A 16,108-nucleotide genomic window follows, 5' to 3' on the forward strand; every position below is an offset into this window, starting at 1 on the left:
AATCTAGTCGTCTTGACGAATTCTGATAAGTGTTTTCTAACCTTGCGAGGTGATTTGAGAAATATCTAAAACACAAGTACTTAAATGTTTCTGTTACAATAACACTGCTTTCTATTCTTGTACCCGGCTATTTAGATGTACGAGGAATTCACTTTGTAACCAGATATTTGGAGTCTGAATCACCAGAACCAACAGACCGGAGTTATGTAGGTCTCGTTTGCACTTTATTCGTTTACAAATTATCGTGACAATCGAAAATGTTGCAGTTAGATGCTTCGGATGAAAGATGTGATTTAACATTTAGTTAGGTTCAATAAATTTCAGTTCCCGTGACATTGTGCATTGTGAATAATATTGTACCCATTTGATATTGTTGTATTGTAAATTACTGAGGAAAAAAGATAATGCAATGATAGGACCTATCGTTACTATTCCTACTTTTGATATTCTGTCAAGTATGACATGTTCTTGTCTTCAGCCTATCCTTATTTTCGCCACAAGCTTCTTCATGGTATTGGCCAATATCCTGATGACTAAAAGCAGTAGTGGATAGTGCCTTGCATGAAAATAAATCATTGTCCTGAATACCAGATTTCCCAAAACGACGGAATGTTTTCTCTGAAAGTAATCAATCACCCAGTGTTGTGCTAGGCCTTACACGTTCAGGCGAGCATTCGCGCTCGCGTGGCGTCGGAGCGCTGCGCCGGCGCCGCCGCTGGCGCCACTCGCGTTATAATTCGGGCGGGCTATTTCGGGAGATTCACACGCGGCCGCGCTCCACCGCCGTTCCGTGTGTATAACGTTTTTTGAATTTTAGATCTGTAATAGCAAACAGATCTTGATTGTAATAGTGCACTTACAAACACCATGCTAGAGACGTACTAATGGTCCTGCTGCGCTTACATAGCACTTTTACTACGAGAGACGTAATGCTGTGTTAGGAGTTGAGGACATGAATCGGCTTACTCCAGACTAGTCACTTTTAGTAGATTTAATTTCCGATATATTTCTCCGACGTTCATAGATCACGGCACAACAAACCAAGAGAACGGTTAAACATCAGCGGAATCCAAACAAATGATTACTGTCTGCTTCATCCATAGATATCTCGTTAAAATTTTCATGATTTATCCAAAATTGTATTTGCTGTATTTATGAATCATTTATTGACTGAGAGCACCAAAAAAACGTTCGTGCACGCGTTCTGATGGTTTAGATTGGCATGCCGATCTCGGCGGTTTTGTAAAAATTACGGGCATTATATTAAATCTGCAGCTGGAAGAATGAACATGAAGATATCATGCGTAGCGATGAGGAAACGTGCACGCGAGCTATTGATCATTACGTGAAATGTAGAAGGCATTCAATAAATCGACTGTCGTGTCTGTTCTATTACGCATAATGATCACGATTGAGAGACATGGCGCGAGAGAGCAGATATAAACAGAATAATAATCTATGTTCTTGTCAAAATGTTTTAGATAGATCCAAAATGGAACCGGTGCAGGCGCCTGTCTCGTCCTTGAGACAATATCCGTACGCCGTGGAACAACTAGTTGATACAGGTTTTGTGACGTTTTCTGTTTTCTGGCAGATCTATGCTGTATTTAATTTGTATGATTCGTAAATTATGATTGCTAATTAGTTGGGAAAACCAATTAGCGTTATTTCCTGAATCCCGTCTAAAGGGTTACAAGACCAAAGTTGGAAATGGCATTAAACGTTGAGTCAAAATTGTTTGGAAAACGCTGAATGTTGTAGCATTGTTATAATTTGTGTCACGTGAACGTCAACATAGTTGAAGAGGAATGTTAATGGAAAATCGTTACGGTTATAGTCGTCCAGAAAGCGAGGATTCAATAAAGTTTAATGTTTACTGACTCCTCAAATGCTTGCACCTTAAATTTCTAGTTGCAGCAACGCCAATAATTTTCTAAACACGCCGGTGAATCAGAGATGTATTTGCCACTTTGTTTTACCGCGCTGCGCCGGCGCCGCTGGCTTGGCACACATAGCTATCTGCGATGGTTGCCTGTGTGGCAACGCCGTAAATCTTTTCACCTCTCGACTCCAGTTCCTCTATAAACTTTGGATTTAATAACAGAATCTCAGAAACGTTGACTATTTCAAAATGGCTGCACCGCAGCTATGTGACTCGAGCACTTGTTTACAAAATCTTGTAAGTACAGGTTTTTATCACACTCTTCCGTCTTTATTCTGAGATTCTTCAAGTCGATGTTTCGATTATCATAATAATTATGCTCAATGAATATTTGATTTTTCCTGGACGCGGGCCGACAACCTGATTTGCCGTGTGTGACTGTCTTGGGTTATACATTCCTGTGAATTGACCTTACAAGTTTGGAATTACGGAGCTTGGGAGAATCTTATTGATTATGTTATAGTTTAAAACTGTATTATGCGTATAAATTGATTTGGTTCGGTAAACGCGTCCGTGGCGTGGCGCAACTCGCCGTACGCAATGGTTTCCGTCGATAGAGCGATTAATAAGCCTATGGAGCGGCCAGATTGACCGGTTCGCTTGTTACATAGTCACCGAAGGACAAACTGACTGACAACGTACGGTATTTATTGCTATAGATCGAATGTTCAGATTAATTACACATGCCGAGACTCCAGCGCTCCATACTTGCCTACCGACGTATCTACCTCATCAATTGACATTCCACAATCCGCCCGGCCAATTCAAACCCTATCTAAATTTATACAGAACTCATTATCCATTGACAGATCCCTTCAATAATTGAAACGCGATATTGCACATCCTTGTGTTGAAATATAAACCCTCGCACTCAGACCATTCGATACATTTCGATTCGCGCTCCTTGCAAGTTTAAGCTTCGAAGCGAATGAACTAATGATTTCTAATTAAAGCTGTTTCGAAAATATACTTTACAACGGTCAAGACAGAGTCTTTTTTCCAGCGGTAAGTAAGGGCTCATATGATGTAATATGTTTAGAAGAAATTGAAGTCACGCCACTGTAGATATGTTTATATGGATGACTTTGTCGTCGCAGAAAAGAAGATATTCCCGATGATGAATAGCCAATTTGCATTTTGGGCTGCCGTGATAAAGTTCAATTTGATATGGAGAGGCCGCGGTTGTAGACGCACATCAAGAGATTAAAGTCGACAACTGATATTATTTATATCTGCTAGATGCTACGCTAGGCGTTTACGGTCATTTACTTTCGCGTCGCAATGTTTTTTTCAGCTGCAATGTGTTGTGGAGCGCTCACACTTGCGTGACTCGGGATCGCTGTAGAGTCATTCGGGTCAAGAGCACGCACTTTTTTTTTGATGGCCTCTCAGACCTATAAAGAATTATATAATTGGCATGTTATGATATTAAATCTGTAGAATATTTAATAAATTTTCACTATTTAAGAAAAATTTCCATCAAGATTAATTAGTTTTAGCCCTACATAGGCTTAACTGAAAACTTTTCCAATGCGTACTCTTGACCCGATGTGTGGGTAAAATTACGCAAGTCTTAGGGTAAAGTTACGCACGCAGGGTAAACGTACGCATTCAGATTTCTAAGAGAATACAATGAGGATCATTTCGATTTTTAGCTGTGAATGCAGATTTATAGGGCTAAGAAATCCTTCATACACAGTGCAAAAATTTTTGTTCTACGACAAAAATTGACGAAGTTATGGCCAAATTACTAAAAAAGTTCACTGACCGCCCGGCGCGGGGACGATGACGTCATTATATCCGATCCGAACGCTGCCGGCGTACTGCGTGGATAGAAAATATTTTTTTCTAGCCAAATTATCAGTTTTAGAGAAAAACTTGTTATGACATTTATTCATCAGAATAAAGTAAGCTATCGATAGGTAATTTTAAAAAATGGAAATTGTGAAAAATAACGCAAAAAATCCATACGCTCATACGATTCAATGGCACGCAGAGACGCGATTGGGGTCTCCGCGGTGGTATATTTGGCGATTTATTCAAATAAAGTGTACATAAGTGTTGTTAGAGTCATATCTTCTTCCAAGTAAAATATAAAAATGTATAAGTATTAATTTATTTACTTCTAACAATAAGGTATAACTTCTAACAATATGACATTGCTATGAAAATCATTTCGATGTACACTTAATAATACCTACCTGTTATTTAGTTTTTCTGAGTTAAACCTACGCACCTACCTATCTATTCGCCGTTCCCATGGATGGGCGGGCCAGCTGCTGCAGGAAGGACAGCCGCTCCGTGCTGGAAATCTATTTAATCTTAGCCTAGAAGCTGGGTATGACTACCCCGCCCCTCTCCTCTCCCCAGGTCATAAACTGGGCATGACTTCCCCCTCGGCCAGAAGTTGGGTATGACTTGCCTCTCCCCCCTCCCACCAAGGCCAGAAGCTGGGTAAGGCTTGCCCCTCCCCCCAGGCTATAAGCTGGGTATGACTTATCCCCCCCCCCCCCCCCCCCCCAGGCCAGAAACTGGGTATTAGTAGCATCATATTAAGTATTATTATGTTCAATACAAACAATCATTAAGTTACACTCACCCCAACCGCGTCTCCGCATAGCATCGAATCCTATGAAAATGTGGTTTTTGGACGTAGCAATACTTATTTTTCACAATTTTTATTTTTAAAAATTACTGGTCGATAGGTTACTTTATTTTGAAGAATAAATGTTATTAAAAGTTTTTTTCTAAAACTGATAGTTTAGCCGGAAAAAAATATTTTCCATCCCATTAGTACGCCGGCTGCGCTCGATTCGGATATAATGACGTCACGCGGCCTTGCGTACGTTGACTTTTAGCGGCAAAAACGGCCTATGTTTATTACTTAATATCTTCGTAAGTAATGGTCCGATTTGGATAATTCAAAAAGATATATCTTTCTTATGTCTTAAAGATTAACGTAGATACTAGTTTTATTGAATTTTCTACAACAGTACTGATCCTCATTAAGATTGGCAATAATCAATATTTATTTAATCTTGTAAATAACATTTTAAGAACTTTAACATTAAAAAAAATAAGAACTCTTTGTATTATACAGGGTGGAATTTTGTAATGCCAACTGGAGGGAAAGTACTCCTAATATTGTAGATAGAAAATTTTACTCAATTAAAACATTCCTTATTTTTTAAGAGAATAGAGAAAAACAAAGAGAACTCCATTCAAAGATTTTTGAAAATTTTACGAAAATTCACTATCATACCATACAATTTTTTGTAAATAATTAAAATAATAATTTAAGATTTCATGGTTTTCCTTTCATTTAATTTAAGCAAGTTTGTTAGAGAGATTTCATCCATAAACTTAACCCTAACGATCGATGCAATAAAAATACAGGGTGTAATTTTTAACAAATTTTAGTTGGTTCGATTCCTCTACATTACTAAGAGTACTTTCCCTCCAGGTGGTATTACAAAATTCCACCCTGTATCTATTATAATGTGAATCTTGTCTTAAATTATTTATATTGGCAATAGTCACACTTTGAGATCAAAATAATTGGCCTTCATTATTTGGTCATCTGAGATGAGATGAGGGTCCGCTGAGGAGCCTTCCTTATGTAATTTCTCGGCATTTTGGTGTAGGTATTCTGAAAGATTGAACAATTTTTGATATTTTTATTTCATTTGGGGTATAAGTACGCAACGGGGGTAAACGTACGCGTGCGTACTATTAATCTCGTACTCTTACCCCAATCGGCAAATATACCAAATAATCAGTCACAACACACACGTTAAATACTTTTTACGAATATGATAAACTTAGATCAAAACTACATTAAATGAACAATATAAATATAGTATACTTACTGGCACAGAGCTATCCATTTAACTACAGCACACTTTTCCGTGGCATAAAAATTAAACGAAATAAGCGTGCTACAAGTATTCGGCGACGTGTCGCGACCAGTACTTAGATTGCGTCGGCGCGGCACGTGGCTCCTAAACGGCGACAGTAGCGCCACTCTGTTTTACAAACACAGACCTCGGCTCCCCCACCCCTGTCGGAGATCGGACCACCGCGTACTTTTACCCACCGCGTGCTGTTACCCCGAATGACTCTAGGCATAACATTTGGTGCAGTAACACCATACAACATCTTTTATTCAAGAGTCTGTATTGAAATCCCATTTGGTATTGGGAGTGTAAAGTGTTTAAGTGTACGATTAAGCAATAAAAGAGTCGTAAAATGCAATTGACAGATTTATACGTTCCCAAAATCTGTGGCTTTAAAGTTGTCACTCAATATGCAGGTGCATGCATCGATTGTTTTGAAATTTCTTGCGCAAACGTCGTTAAGCGCTTCTGGGAACGTTGCACACCGTATGTCATAGTCTTATTGAATTCAAAAATGTAATTGACGCATAATTTGTATTCGAATTGTCAACCAGTGCGATACTAAAAAACAACGCTTGACACGTCCCGCCGCCGCTGGCGCCGAATTGCAAATGACAATTGCACAATTCACATTCGGAATTCGAAAACACTAAATGGCGTTCGAAATTCAAAATCACCCGGCGCGCGTGTCTGTGCTCGTTGCGGATGGCATAGGCTGCGTTCCAAATTCAAATATATTTTATCTTTTTGATAAAAAATAACAGATTTTTTGATTTTGGAATCCTTTTGTGATTGCTGTTTCTAATAGGTATTCAGCGTTAAAATTAGATGGTGATTTCCGAAACGGCGCATGATTGTCCCAAATTATACGTTTGATGCGAATGACAGTCGGAATTTCTGAGATGGCTCATAAAATTGTCGTTATACGAGATCAAAATATAGGTTAGTTATTACCTGCGCGCCGATCAAGGTTCGATTCCCGGCGGCTAATTGCGGCGGTTGTTATACCTGTTCCCCTGTGTTTGTTTAAACTTTTGTTTTTGTTGTGTGTAACGCCGGCGATTAGTTGCGAGGGAATTTTAAGTGTCCATTTTTGAGTCAGGATTTCGGCTGGTTGTTTGGAATTCGGCGAAAATTGCCGTTCATTTTAGATGTAGACGGTGTTGTCGCCTGATGTCTAGACGGATGTAAAGATTTTTATTTGATCTCCTGTTAGTCATATTCTAATCCTATCAGACATTGTTTTGTATTTGTTGTTAAGAGAACGCGAAGGTCTCATGAATTTGTATAACCCGTTTAGAGTTTAGAGCTAACTTAAGTTTTTTAGAAGTTTTGTGATATTAATTGCTTGTTTTCTTTTGTTTCAGAAACTCCCCCTCCCCCTTATAGTCGGTTCGCAATGGACGACTGCAAGCCTAAAGGTTAGTATCAAAAATCTATGTTCTTGCTTTTCCACTTGCTTCAGCTGTCTTATTTATCTTAGTGCATGTGCTTTAACATCGGTATTTCTTTATCTTATTTAAAATTTGATATTTCTACATGACGTTTTGTGTTACAATTTTAGTAGTTAGGTTTTATGATTTTAGTAGTTTAGTTTTCAATTTACATAATTATTATAATTTCTCGCTGCTGTATTAAATCAGTCAGATGCTTCCCAATCAATGATTATTATGAATAATGCTCTCATAAATACTTTTTAGACAGAAAAGGAGAGATCAGAAATATTATCAGCATCGCCAAGGAGGTGATGACCTTCAAATGCCTGCATATCAAATAAACAATTGAATTACATACCTAGAATCAAGTTTCTTTCTGATCACTTGAAAGATATCGCCATCCATTAATTTCAATCTAAGTTATTTTATCCGATCAACTTCATTCAACAAACTGTCCATATAGCCGCAGCTATAGTCATCAATTCCCTTAAAAGAGCAGATAATTCGAATATAGATCATAGATGCGCATGCTCAATTGCTCACGCGCACGGAGTGGTCTCGAAAAGGCGGGAAGAGTGGAATCCGGCCGCCGGCGCCCGCGCGGTTCCTGGAAACTAGGGATGCGTGCGATGCGTATCGATAAAAAGTTTCTCTTTCTGACAAAAAAGAATCCGAGATAAATATCGTAAGAAGATTCAGTATAAATCACCGCTAATGTTAAGCTCAGTAAATGACTGATGATTGTTTAATTTATAGTTTAGAATCCGTTGATTTTAAGAGCGGTATTGATATTATTCATAAGTTTTTGATGTGTGGAAAAATTAAAATAAACACCTTATCAATGAGAACAAAGTTAATTCTCCTTATCACAACCAAAGAGGTAATCTAAAACGATATTTAGTATGAAAATCACTCAAAATTGTTATCATGATTTATCAGTATTTATTGGAAGTAGTGTTACTCTGGCGTGAACAGCCAAACATTCTCGTTTCCCATGTCAAATTTATAATTGACTTGCCTAAACACTGGAAAATTAATGAAGATAACTGCGCGATAAATAAAGTGATATTTATGTGTGAAATATTACTTTCACGCCGTCTGATGGACTGGTATAATATATCAAACTAAAATATGACGTTGTGTTTCAACTTAAATGTTTATCAAGCGTTTTTATAGAAAATTATTAAGATTATTATGAAGATTGTCTCGGGTTGCCAGCGGTTTCACGTGATAATAAGAATGATGGTCACAATGAAAAGATATTCAAGTACCATACCAAAAATGATAAACTTATGATTGGGCTTCTCAACGTATCACAAATCACAGGCTTGTCTCTAACTTTGCCTTTGAATCGAGATTTGAGTATTGTTTACGAATACCTGTCTTACGAATTCGCCGAACTTGAAAAGAACTTGATTGTTCGTTAGGCAGTGGAAAATTTCAATTAATTCCTAGATTTTCTGCCTCTCACAATCAAGCAAAAACTTGCCTTGTTTACATCAATCCAGTATAAGATGAAGCGATAGCAGCGCGTGCGCAATAGCTTACCTATTAAATACCTAGCTAAAGTTAAGCCAGACTCGTTCCGAAGCTTACGTCGTGTCGTGTCTTGCGCGACACTCCCATACCAGGACCATGGGTTTTATGATCTTTATACAAATGTCGCTATTAGCATATGAACTTCATTTTATTTCAGAATGTTGTTGCCAACTTTTGCAGTTAAACATTATCGATATTTCCGATTAAATCGAATAAGATACAAATAATACAAATCTCTCGTTAACCGTGCGTATTTGTTGTGTTTCCAACTCCTGTAAGAAGCTTAATTATGACGGACTAGCTAACTGGTTCCCCAGCAGGTAACTGCATTCAAATCCATCACGCCGTTTGTAAAATATGTACAAACAAAAATACATCGGACGTCACAAACGCGCCGCGGCAGCGAAACGTGAAGATAAACGATCGGCGCATTAGCGACTCGCGCGCAGCCCTACCGGCTGCATTCCGACCCGCCGCCATCTTAAAACTACATTATTAATGCCTACGGTTACGGCAAACATCAGACCGGGCTTTTTTCACGGCACCACACTGAGCCGGGATATATTTGTTTTTAATAAAGACCCTCGCGGTGAAATTTCGGCATTAGGGACATGTCCATTAGTTTCGACAGTTGGTATTTGATGCTGTCAATGGGAAAGTATTAGCGGCACGAGCTAGGGATTGTATTGTTCGATTTGGTGAAGGTTCAAACCATCTGTAACTTGAATGAATTATTTTCCTATCTATTTAATAGTCGCATTAGAATGTGACTTACGAACCAGTCACTTTTTCTTATAAAATTCAAATTCTAGCTAATACAAATATTATCCTACTAGAACGCGTGTCTTATTTCTTTCTTTATAAACCAGTAATGATGTCGAAACTTTAATATAATTCAAAAGCATAATCCGCTTAATATACTACCTGTTCACGCCCTTATAGATGTTTAGCCTAATCTAGATTTTTCTTCCCTCCTATGCCAGAAACGTGCAAGAAAATGCTTTAAAAGAATTTCGAACAGTGCAAATTGCACGCTTTAAATGTTATGATCCTGCGTCACAGGAAATCCCATCGTCACAATCAATGGAGCGGCGGGAGGCATTGTGGTATTCCCTCTGCCCTCATCATAGGGTTTCCCGAGGGTTTGGGCCCTCCTGGCGCCCGTCTGCTTTGGCGGAGGGTTCCTTCAGCTTGGTTGTTGATTAAAAGCTCATTTAGGGGCGTGTCAGCTGATTAGCATGTCCTGATACAGTTAATGATATGACGTTTTAATAGCTGTTTTATATGACACTAATTTGAAGAATGTTAATATTTAAAATGTTTGCATAAAATTGAACGAAACGGTGAAAAGAGTTTGACGTTGGAATTTATTGTTTTACACGTGTTTCCCATTTCCATTAATATCCTGTTGTTTATTTATTCTTCGATAAGACAGATTTTTGGCAGACACAAGATTCTTAGTATAAAATTTATGAAAAGCTCCCAAGTACATACCTAATTTTATCAATGGCAAACCAAAACAGGATCCGACAATGGATCCAAATGGGCCGCCATATCACGCCGATCCGTAATTCTAATCGGGTCCAATATCCTGTCCCATTACTGAATGGATGGCTACAATTTGGGTCCTTTTTTGATACGGGTGACATTGACATTCCGGTGCCATTACCTTTCTCACGCGGTTCCCGGGCCATTCATCCGGAGATTACCTGGGGTATTGGACTTTAAAGGTACCGTGGTGGGCCGAGAGTGGCCCGGGTCGTATCGTGCGATAAGGGCGGTTTCCATTAGCGCTATCGCCACCTTATCGCGGCGCCGGCGCCGCTCGCTGACACAATTATAGCTACGGTAGTGATGTGCGATTTCTGCGTTTGTGTGCATGATTTGAGCCGTATCCAAAACATCGCGAATTCGTGACATTATCGTGCCAAATGCTAATGATGACTATGTTTGGGGATCTAATATTGATAAGATACTACTATCAATGTTATAATGATTAATGTAACAATAACTAAAAGAAACCTTGAAATTCTTGAACTTGTGCAGAATTTAGATTCGATGACTTTTCTTGAGATAATAGAAAATATAATCATCTTTCTACTCTAGAAAACAGCATGCTTTTTGTTTCATTTGAACGTAAAATAGACCAAAAACAATGGAATGACGATGTTCTTTTTTATTTTGCCGATCTCTCAATAAATATGCATGTCTCAATAGCCCAATATGCGTTTAGCAACTTGTCTGACTGGTCGCAATGTCTGTCTGACCTTATCGAGCACCGAATCATGCGCACATCCCTACCGTGTTTGTCTTGGTGGAACTCATTAGGTACCGAACCTGCGGCCCGACTTGTTCTCTTCATGCATAAACAAATTTCTTAGGCAAATTAACTTGTACCTGGAATTCTACTTCGCCAAGTTTTAAATTGCTTCTGAATGACTTCAAAAGTCTAAGATCAAAATATTTCCTAAGTTGATAGTTAGCTGGCTGGAACTTATTTATAAAAAGGGTAAAGAAGGAGCAGATGGGCATTTGATGGATAGGACAAAGTCGTCTGCCACCTGCGACATAATGATGATTGTGATAAAGACCTAACAGCTTAATGTTCTGCTGTAATAGAACATGAAATGTCAACTTAACTAGAAATACTTACTAAGAATTAACTTCAGTTGGTAGATGCAAAGCGAATGTCAATCACCGGCTAGTTGAGTTTAATTGAGCACTAAACTATGCAGCTGAAATAAAATGTATTATCCACATCATACTCATGAATTTTATGATAAGTCGAAGCGACAATTCATTCGCTATTCTTGATTCGCTATCAAAGTTAAATAATTCATCAAAATTCGTTGTGCTAATAAAACGCGTCACCGTTTAGTCGCGAGTGGGTTTGTTTTTAATTTTTATATTTTTATTGGCGGAGGCGTCGCTGCGGCGCCTGCCTCCGATTTTGTAATCTCCACGTTTTAGCCTGAGCGAGTCCGATAGCACACTTTTGGAGACGGTAATGCATCTGATGGGCTTTTTATCATTATGAGACAAGATCCTAAAAGCACTTTAGGCTGGCTGTACACTATACCTGAGCGAGCTATCATGTTCTTTTTTCGAAGCTTAAAGCGAAGGTATTGCTTTGCCTTCAACATCCAGGACATAATATGCCATTCCTTAATCCTTGGAACAGAAATTCTTGTTTTATTTATCGTAAAACCGAAATAACTCATATAAATAATTTTCATCGCACCTTTTTGCTGTTCTTAGTAAAATTTCGGCACAGATCAGTCTCCTTCTAGTTTAGATTCTTCCATTCCGGTTCTAGTCTTTTACAATGTTGTTTAGCTTCTTCCACTTTTCTAGAAATCGTCTAGCCTGGTCAATCAAAAGAGGTCCGCATTTGATGTGCCTCCGCCCCGTCACCGCGTGATTTATAGTGTGCCGTGAGACAGTTTTATTGTTCCACCGGTGAGTCAGGCTTGACGGGCCTCCGACCACTCTCATGGCCCGGCCCGTTTAGCTATGCCCTATTCGACGAATTTAACTCTTGTTTTGTTTTGATTGTCATCTCTTTTGGAATTGCTTTATTCTATTGTTTTTTAGGCTTTTCCGATTGAAATAATATCAGTTTTGAATACTTTCCCATTCATGGTTTTAAAGTTTTTATTCTAAATCCAATACATTCACATGCAGCCCAAGAAACCATATGTGCAATAGTTATAAATTTTTGTATGATCAAGCGACGAAAATTCTACTTACCATAGTTTTGGTTTGTTTGTAAACATCGTCAATTTTCCATCAATCAAGAATGTGTGAGATCTGATGAATTCTCTGCATAACAAACAGCATTTCCCTCAGAACCTTTTAATAATACGGAGAATGTTATTATAAACGAATAACAATATTGTTTTTGCACCGAACGGTGCATTTGTGTAAACCATCCTACACGTGGACCGCATCGGTTTCACAACAACTGAATCTTAGATAACATTTTGCATGTTTTCAAACAATGTTTTGTTTTGTTTTGTTTTTTAACACCAAGTTGTTCCTGACCGTGTTGACAGTCTTTTTCTTCGTTTAGCCTTTCTTTTCCACCTGTTTGTTTCATAACACTACATGCTAAATACATAAAGAAAGAGTGTATTGAAAGTATTTGATTATTTGCGGTTGTTTAAGGTGGGTAGGTTCTTATTTTTTGTTTTGTTCGCGGGTACATTCTGCTGTCTTATCAATGCTGAAGCTGATCTGGGTACCAACAAGAGAAGATCATTATAAGGACGAATTGATTAAACAATACTACTCTGATTGTACTTATTACGTACAATGTGTGACTAAAGGCTGTTCTCGGCAGTGTTTTTAGCATTATCATAGATTAAAGGATAAAGATAAAACTCGGGCTACCGTGCCTCTTGGCGGTATTACACGCTCATTTGTACAGCGGGGTTACTCCTAAAAAGTTATCCAAAGTTTCGAATGTTGCCATTCCTCTCATACAAAGCGAGATGCCAGCATGAGCGACGGTGACAGATAGACCCGAAACTATGCAAAAAGCGTGCCCTGTAGGCTCTTGGAAATTTTGTAATAAAAAGCGTTCGGAGTTTCGCGCTAAAAATGCTTTGAAGATTTTTCTTGTATTATGATAAAGGTATGGTAAACCGTGAATTGTCCTGAAGAAATCGGACTGGCTTTTAACCAAGAAGTAAGAAAATTTTGAGTTTTTGCCAACTCGTTCCTATTGTTTGTGTATAGTTGACAGTAACTGCTGGTCATCACTAACAATAACTGATGGACTATGTACCTTTCAACCTAGTCTGTAACCACATTTATTATCTACAATCACTTGATTGGTAACACGTTACTCCGTTTGTGTATTTTCAGGTGTCTTGTAATTCATGAATGAGAGGCATGCATGGGAGTATCCTAAAATACGGAGTTAACGGTAGGGATATCCCCGTAGATTTTATGGATAGAGATAGATTTAGGTGTGACTTGAAAAACTAAAGGGTGGCCCAAAAGACTTGCTTCTCTTGTAGTGTCTTCGGAAACGTTTTCCTCACCCCAAACGATGGGATTTTGGACGTGACACAAAAGCATTCGGTCATTGTATTAATGAAAGTTTAAAATAACTAAGACGTCACTGCTCAACAATACCGAGAACAGTTTAGTAACGCAAGAAAGACCTAATGTGATCTAATTGAGCACATATTCCGTTTTAATTGTTTTATCTCGCTCTATCGAGCGTGACGTCATTGTTATTTCGACTTATTTTTTATCGCCAACACTTTTCGACCCGTGTGGTCTAAATTCTGGCGGTTCACACATATAAATAGAAATCTGTCTGTGTATGCTGACCTTGGTTTGATCACTATGTAAAACATGTGATACTATATACGGCCACCACTACATAGAGTGTATATGTATGCATGGGGCTACTAATGGTTGTAAACTTTTAAGTTATTTTATAGTGTTTTTCATTGACCAGGATTTGAATTTGAATTTTTAAGTTTCTTAGAATTTGCTTTCGAAGGCCGGCTCCAACCGAAATCGTTTTTTTTAAGCGTGTTTGTATTGTTTTAATTACCTACCTACTTATTATTATGCATGTGACAAAATAATAAAGTCATAGGAGGCTATAATTTTATTAGGCATTTATGCATGTGTAATTTACAAAATGCAAATATGGGTTCATGACATTTTGGATCTGTCTGGTGGACATAGGGATGGTGTTTATGCCTATATTAACTAAAACCTTGAATATACCTTCTTATTTCTGGTTTTATGGTCGTTGCTCCATATCAATGTAACCATAATAATATGTCCATTTGAATGGATCACAATGAGATTATCCTTTATTTATTCGGAACCTCCGACTCACATTCATCAATTCATTCATACGTTGATTAGACCATGCCATAATTAACTCCTGGGTGTTAGGCCTAGTGTACATCTGTGACGAGTCGCAGAGTGTACTATAGTAACGTAGTCTAACACAAAAATAAGTGTGTTTTGTTACATTTGGATACTCCTTAATGTCAATTCTGCATTTTAACTTCTATTCTTAACTTTGCCTTTCGATACTATGAAGAGTATAAGGGTTAAAGTGATTCATTAAACAAATTGTCTGAACCACAATCGAAAAAGTTGATTTTGTCTAAAAAATCTATTGCAAAGGGATGGAATGGGCGAGATGAAACGATCAAACGACACTCAAAACGTTTATGATTTGAGGCAATAAGTCAAGATTTATTTGAGCGTAGTCTCAAAATTTGGGCTTAAAAAGACGTACCCAACCGTGTGCACTACGTCCAACAATCGTCCGCCGCAGAGGGCGCGTATGCGCAGGTGTCAGTGTGATGTCATAGCGAAACTTGACATACTGGTCCTTCGGCTCGCACTGGCCAGTTTTTTATCTATTGATTAGTTCTGTATGGGGCAGACTCATTTAAAATAGTATTATTTAATACGCTAAAACAATCGAATCGTCTCTTTATGTTTGGATTAGGAATCTTGTTCATACAAATCGCTCAATACTTAGCAAAACAAATGGCCATATAAAATATTAACTTTTTTTATAAGAAGTATAAATTAGGTAACTTAAGGATTTGACAGCCTTTTAGCTTTGTATTTTAACCGACTTCAAGCTATCGATGAATGATACGGTTTCTGGTTTGAATAGCAAATGTTACTTACAATGTTGGTTGTTGTACTACCCTCAGTTAACGAAGTTTTTATTTTTTTAAATATTTATGTACCGATAGTATATTTCTTCATTATTATTTTTATCCATTCACTAATCCATGTTATAAGCTTATAAATTATTACTAAAGTGATTTTGCATAGTTTCTTTGGATGTCAAACGATGGTGGTGGGTAAATGGTATCGTAGTTCATGTGATTGACGGTGTTTCTCATTATTTTCAGAGCATGGTGAGAGCACAGAGGACGCAAGGAGGACCGACCACGAGCGGCTAGTGAGCGGCTCCCTCGCCACTGATGGCGAAGGTAAATACAACCAAACTCTTCTACATTCTTCTTCTTTTCGTGTCGACAACAAACCTACACAGTGTCAGCTCAAAACTCCACCACAAGAGTGGCGTTGTCAGTAGCACTCATCAAATCCTCCTGAGTGCAGTTGCTTGGGCACTCAGGGCATGATATCAGGTGCTTCATCGACTGGGGAACAAAACCGCACCTGCACTTCATGTTTAAGCCATCCAAGAATCCCCACGTGACCAGATTAAAAGTTCTTCATCATCTAAATCTTCTACATTAAAAGAATGCTTCTTTACTCATGTGCTTCTACTA

General features: G+C 38.2%; 1 protein-coding gene across 1 annotated transcript in view; it reads left to right on the plus strand.

Moving 5' to 3' along the window:
- Positions 1 to 16,108, plus strand: part of LOC135076424 (mothers against decapentaplegic homolog 6) — a 33,727-nt gene that overhangs the window by 6,934 nt on the left and 10,685 nt on the right. Inside the window, exons 2-3 of the mRNA XM_063970891.1 lie at positions 7,206 to 7,259; positions 15,725 to 15,805. Of these exons, the coding sequence (XP_063826961.1) occupies positions 7,206 to 7,259; positions 15,725 to 15,805 (135 nt within the window). The remainder of the gene's footprint in view (positions 1 to 7,205; positions 7,260 to 15,724; positions 15,806 to 16,108) is intronic.

This window comes from Ostrinia nubilalis, chromosome 12 (genome assembly GCF_963855985.1).
Source record: "Ostrinia nubilalis chromosome 12, ilOstNubi1.1, whole genome shotgun sequence".
Taxonomy (NCBI): domain Eukaryota; kingdom Metazoa; phylum Arthropoda; class Insecta; order Lepidoptera; family Crambidae; genus Ostrinia; species Ostrinia nubilalis.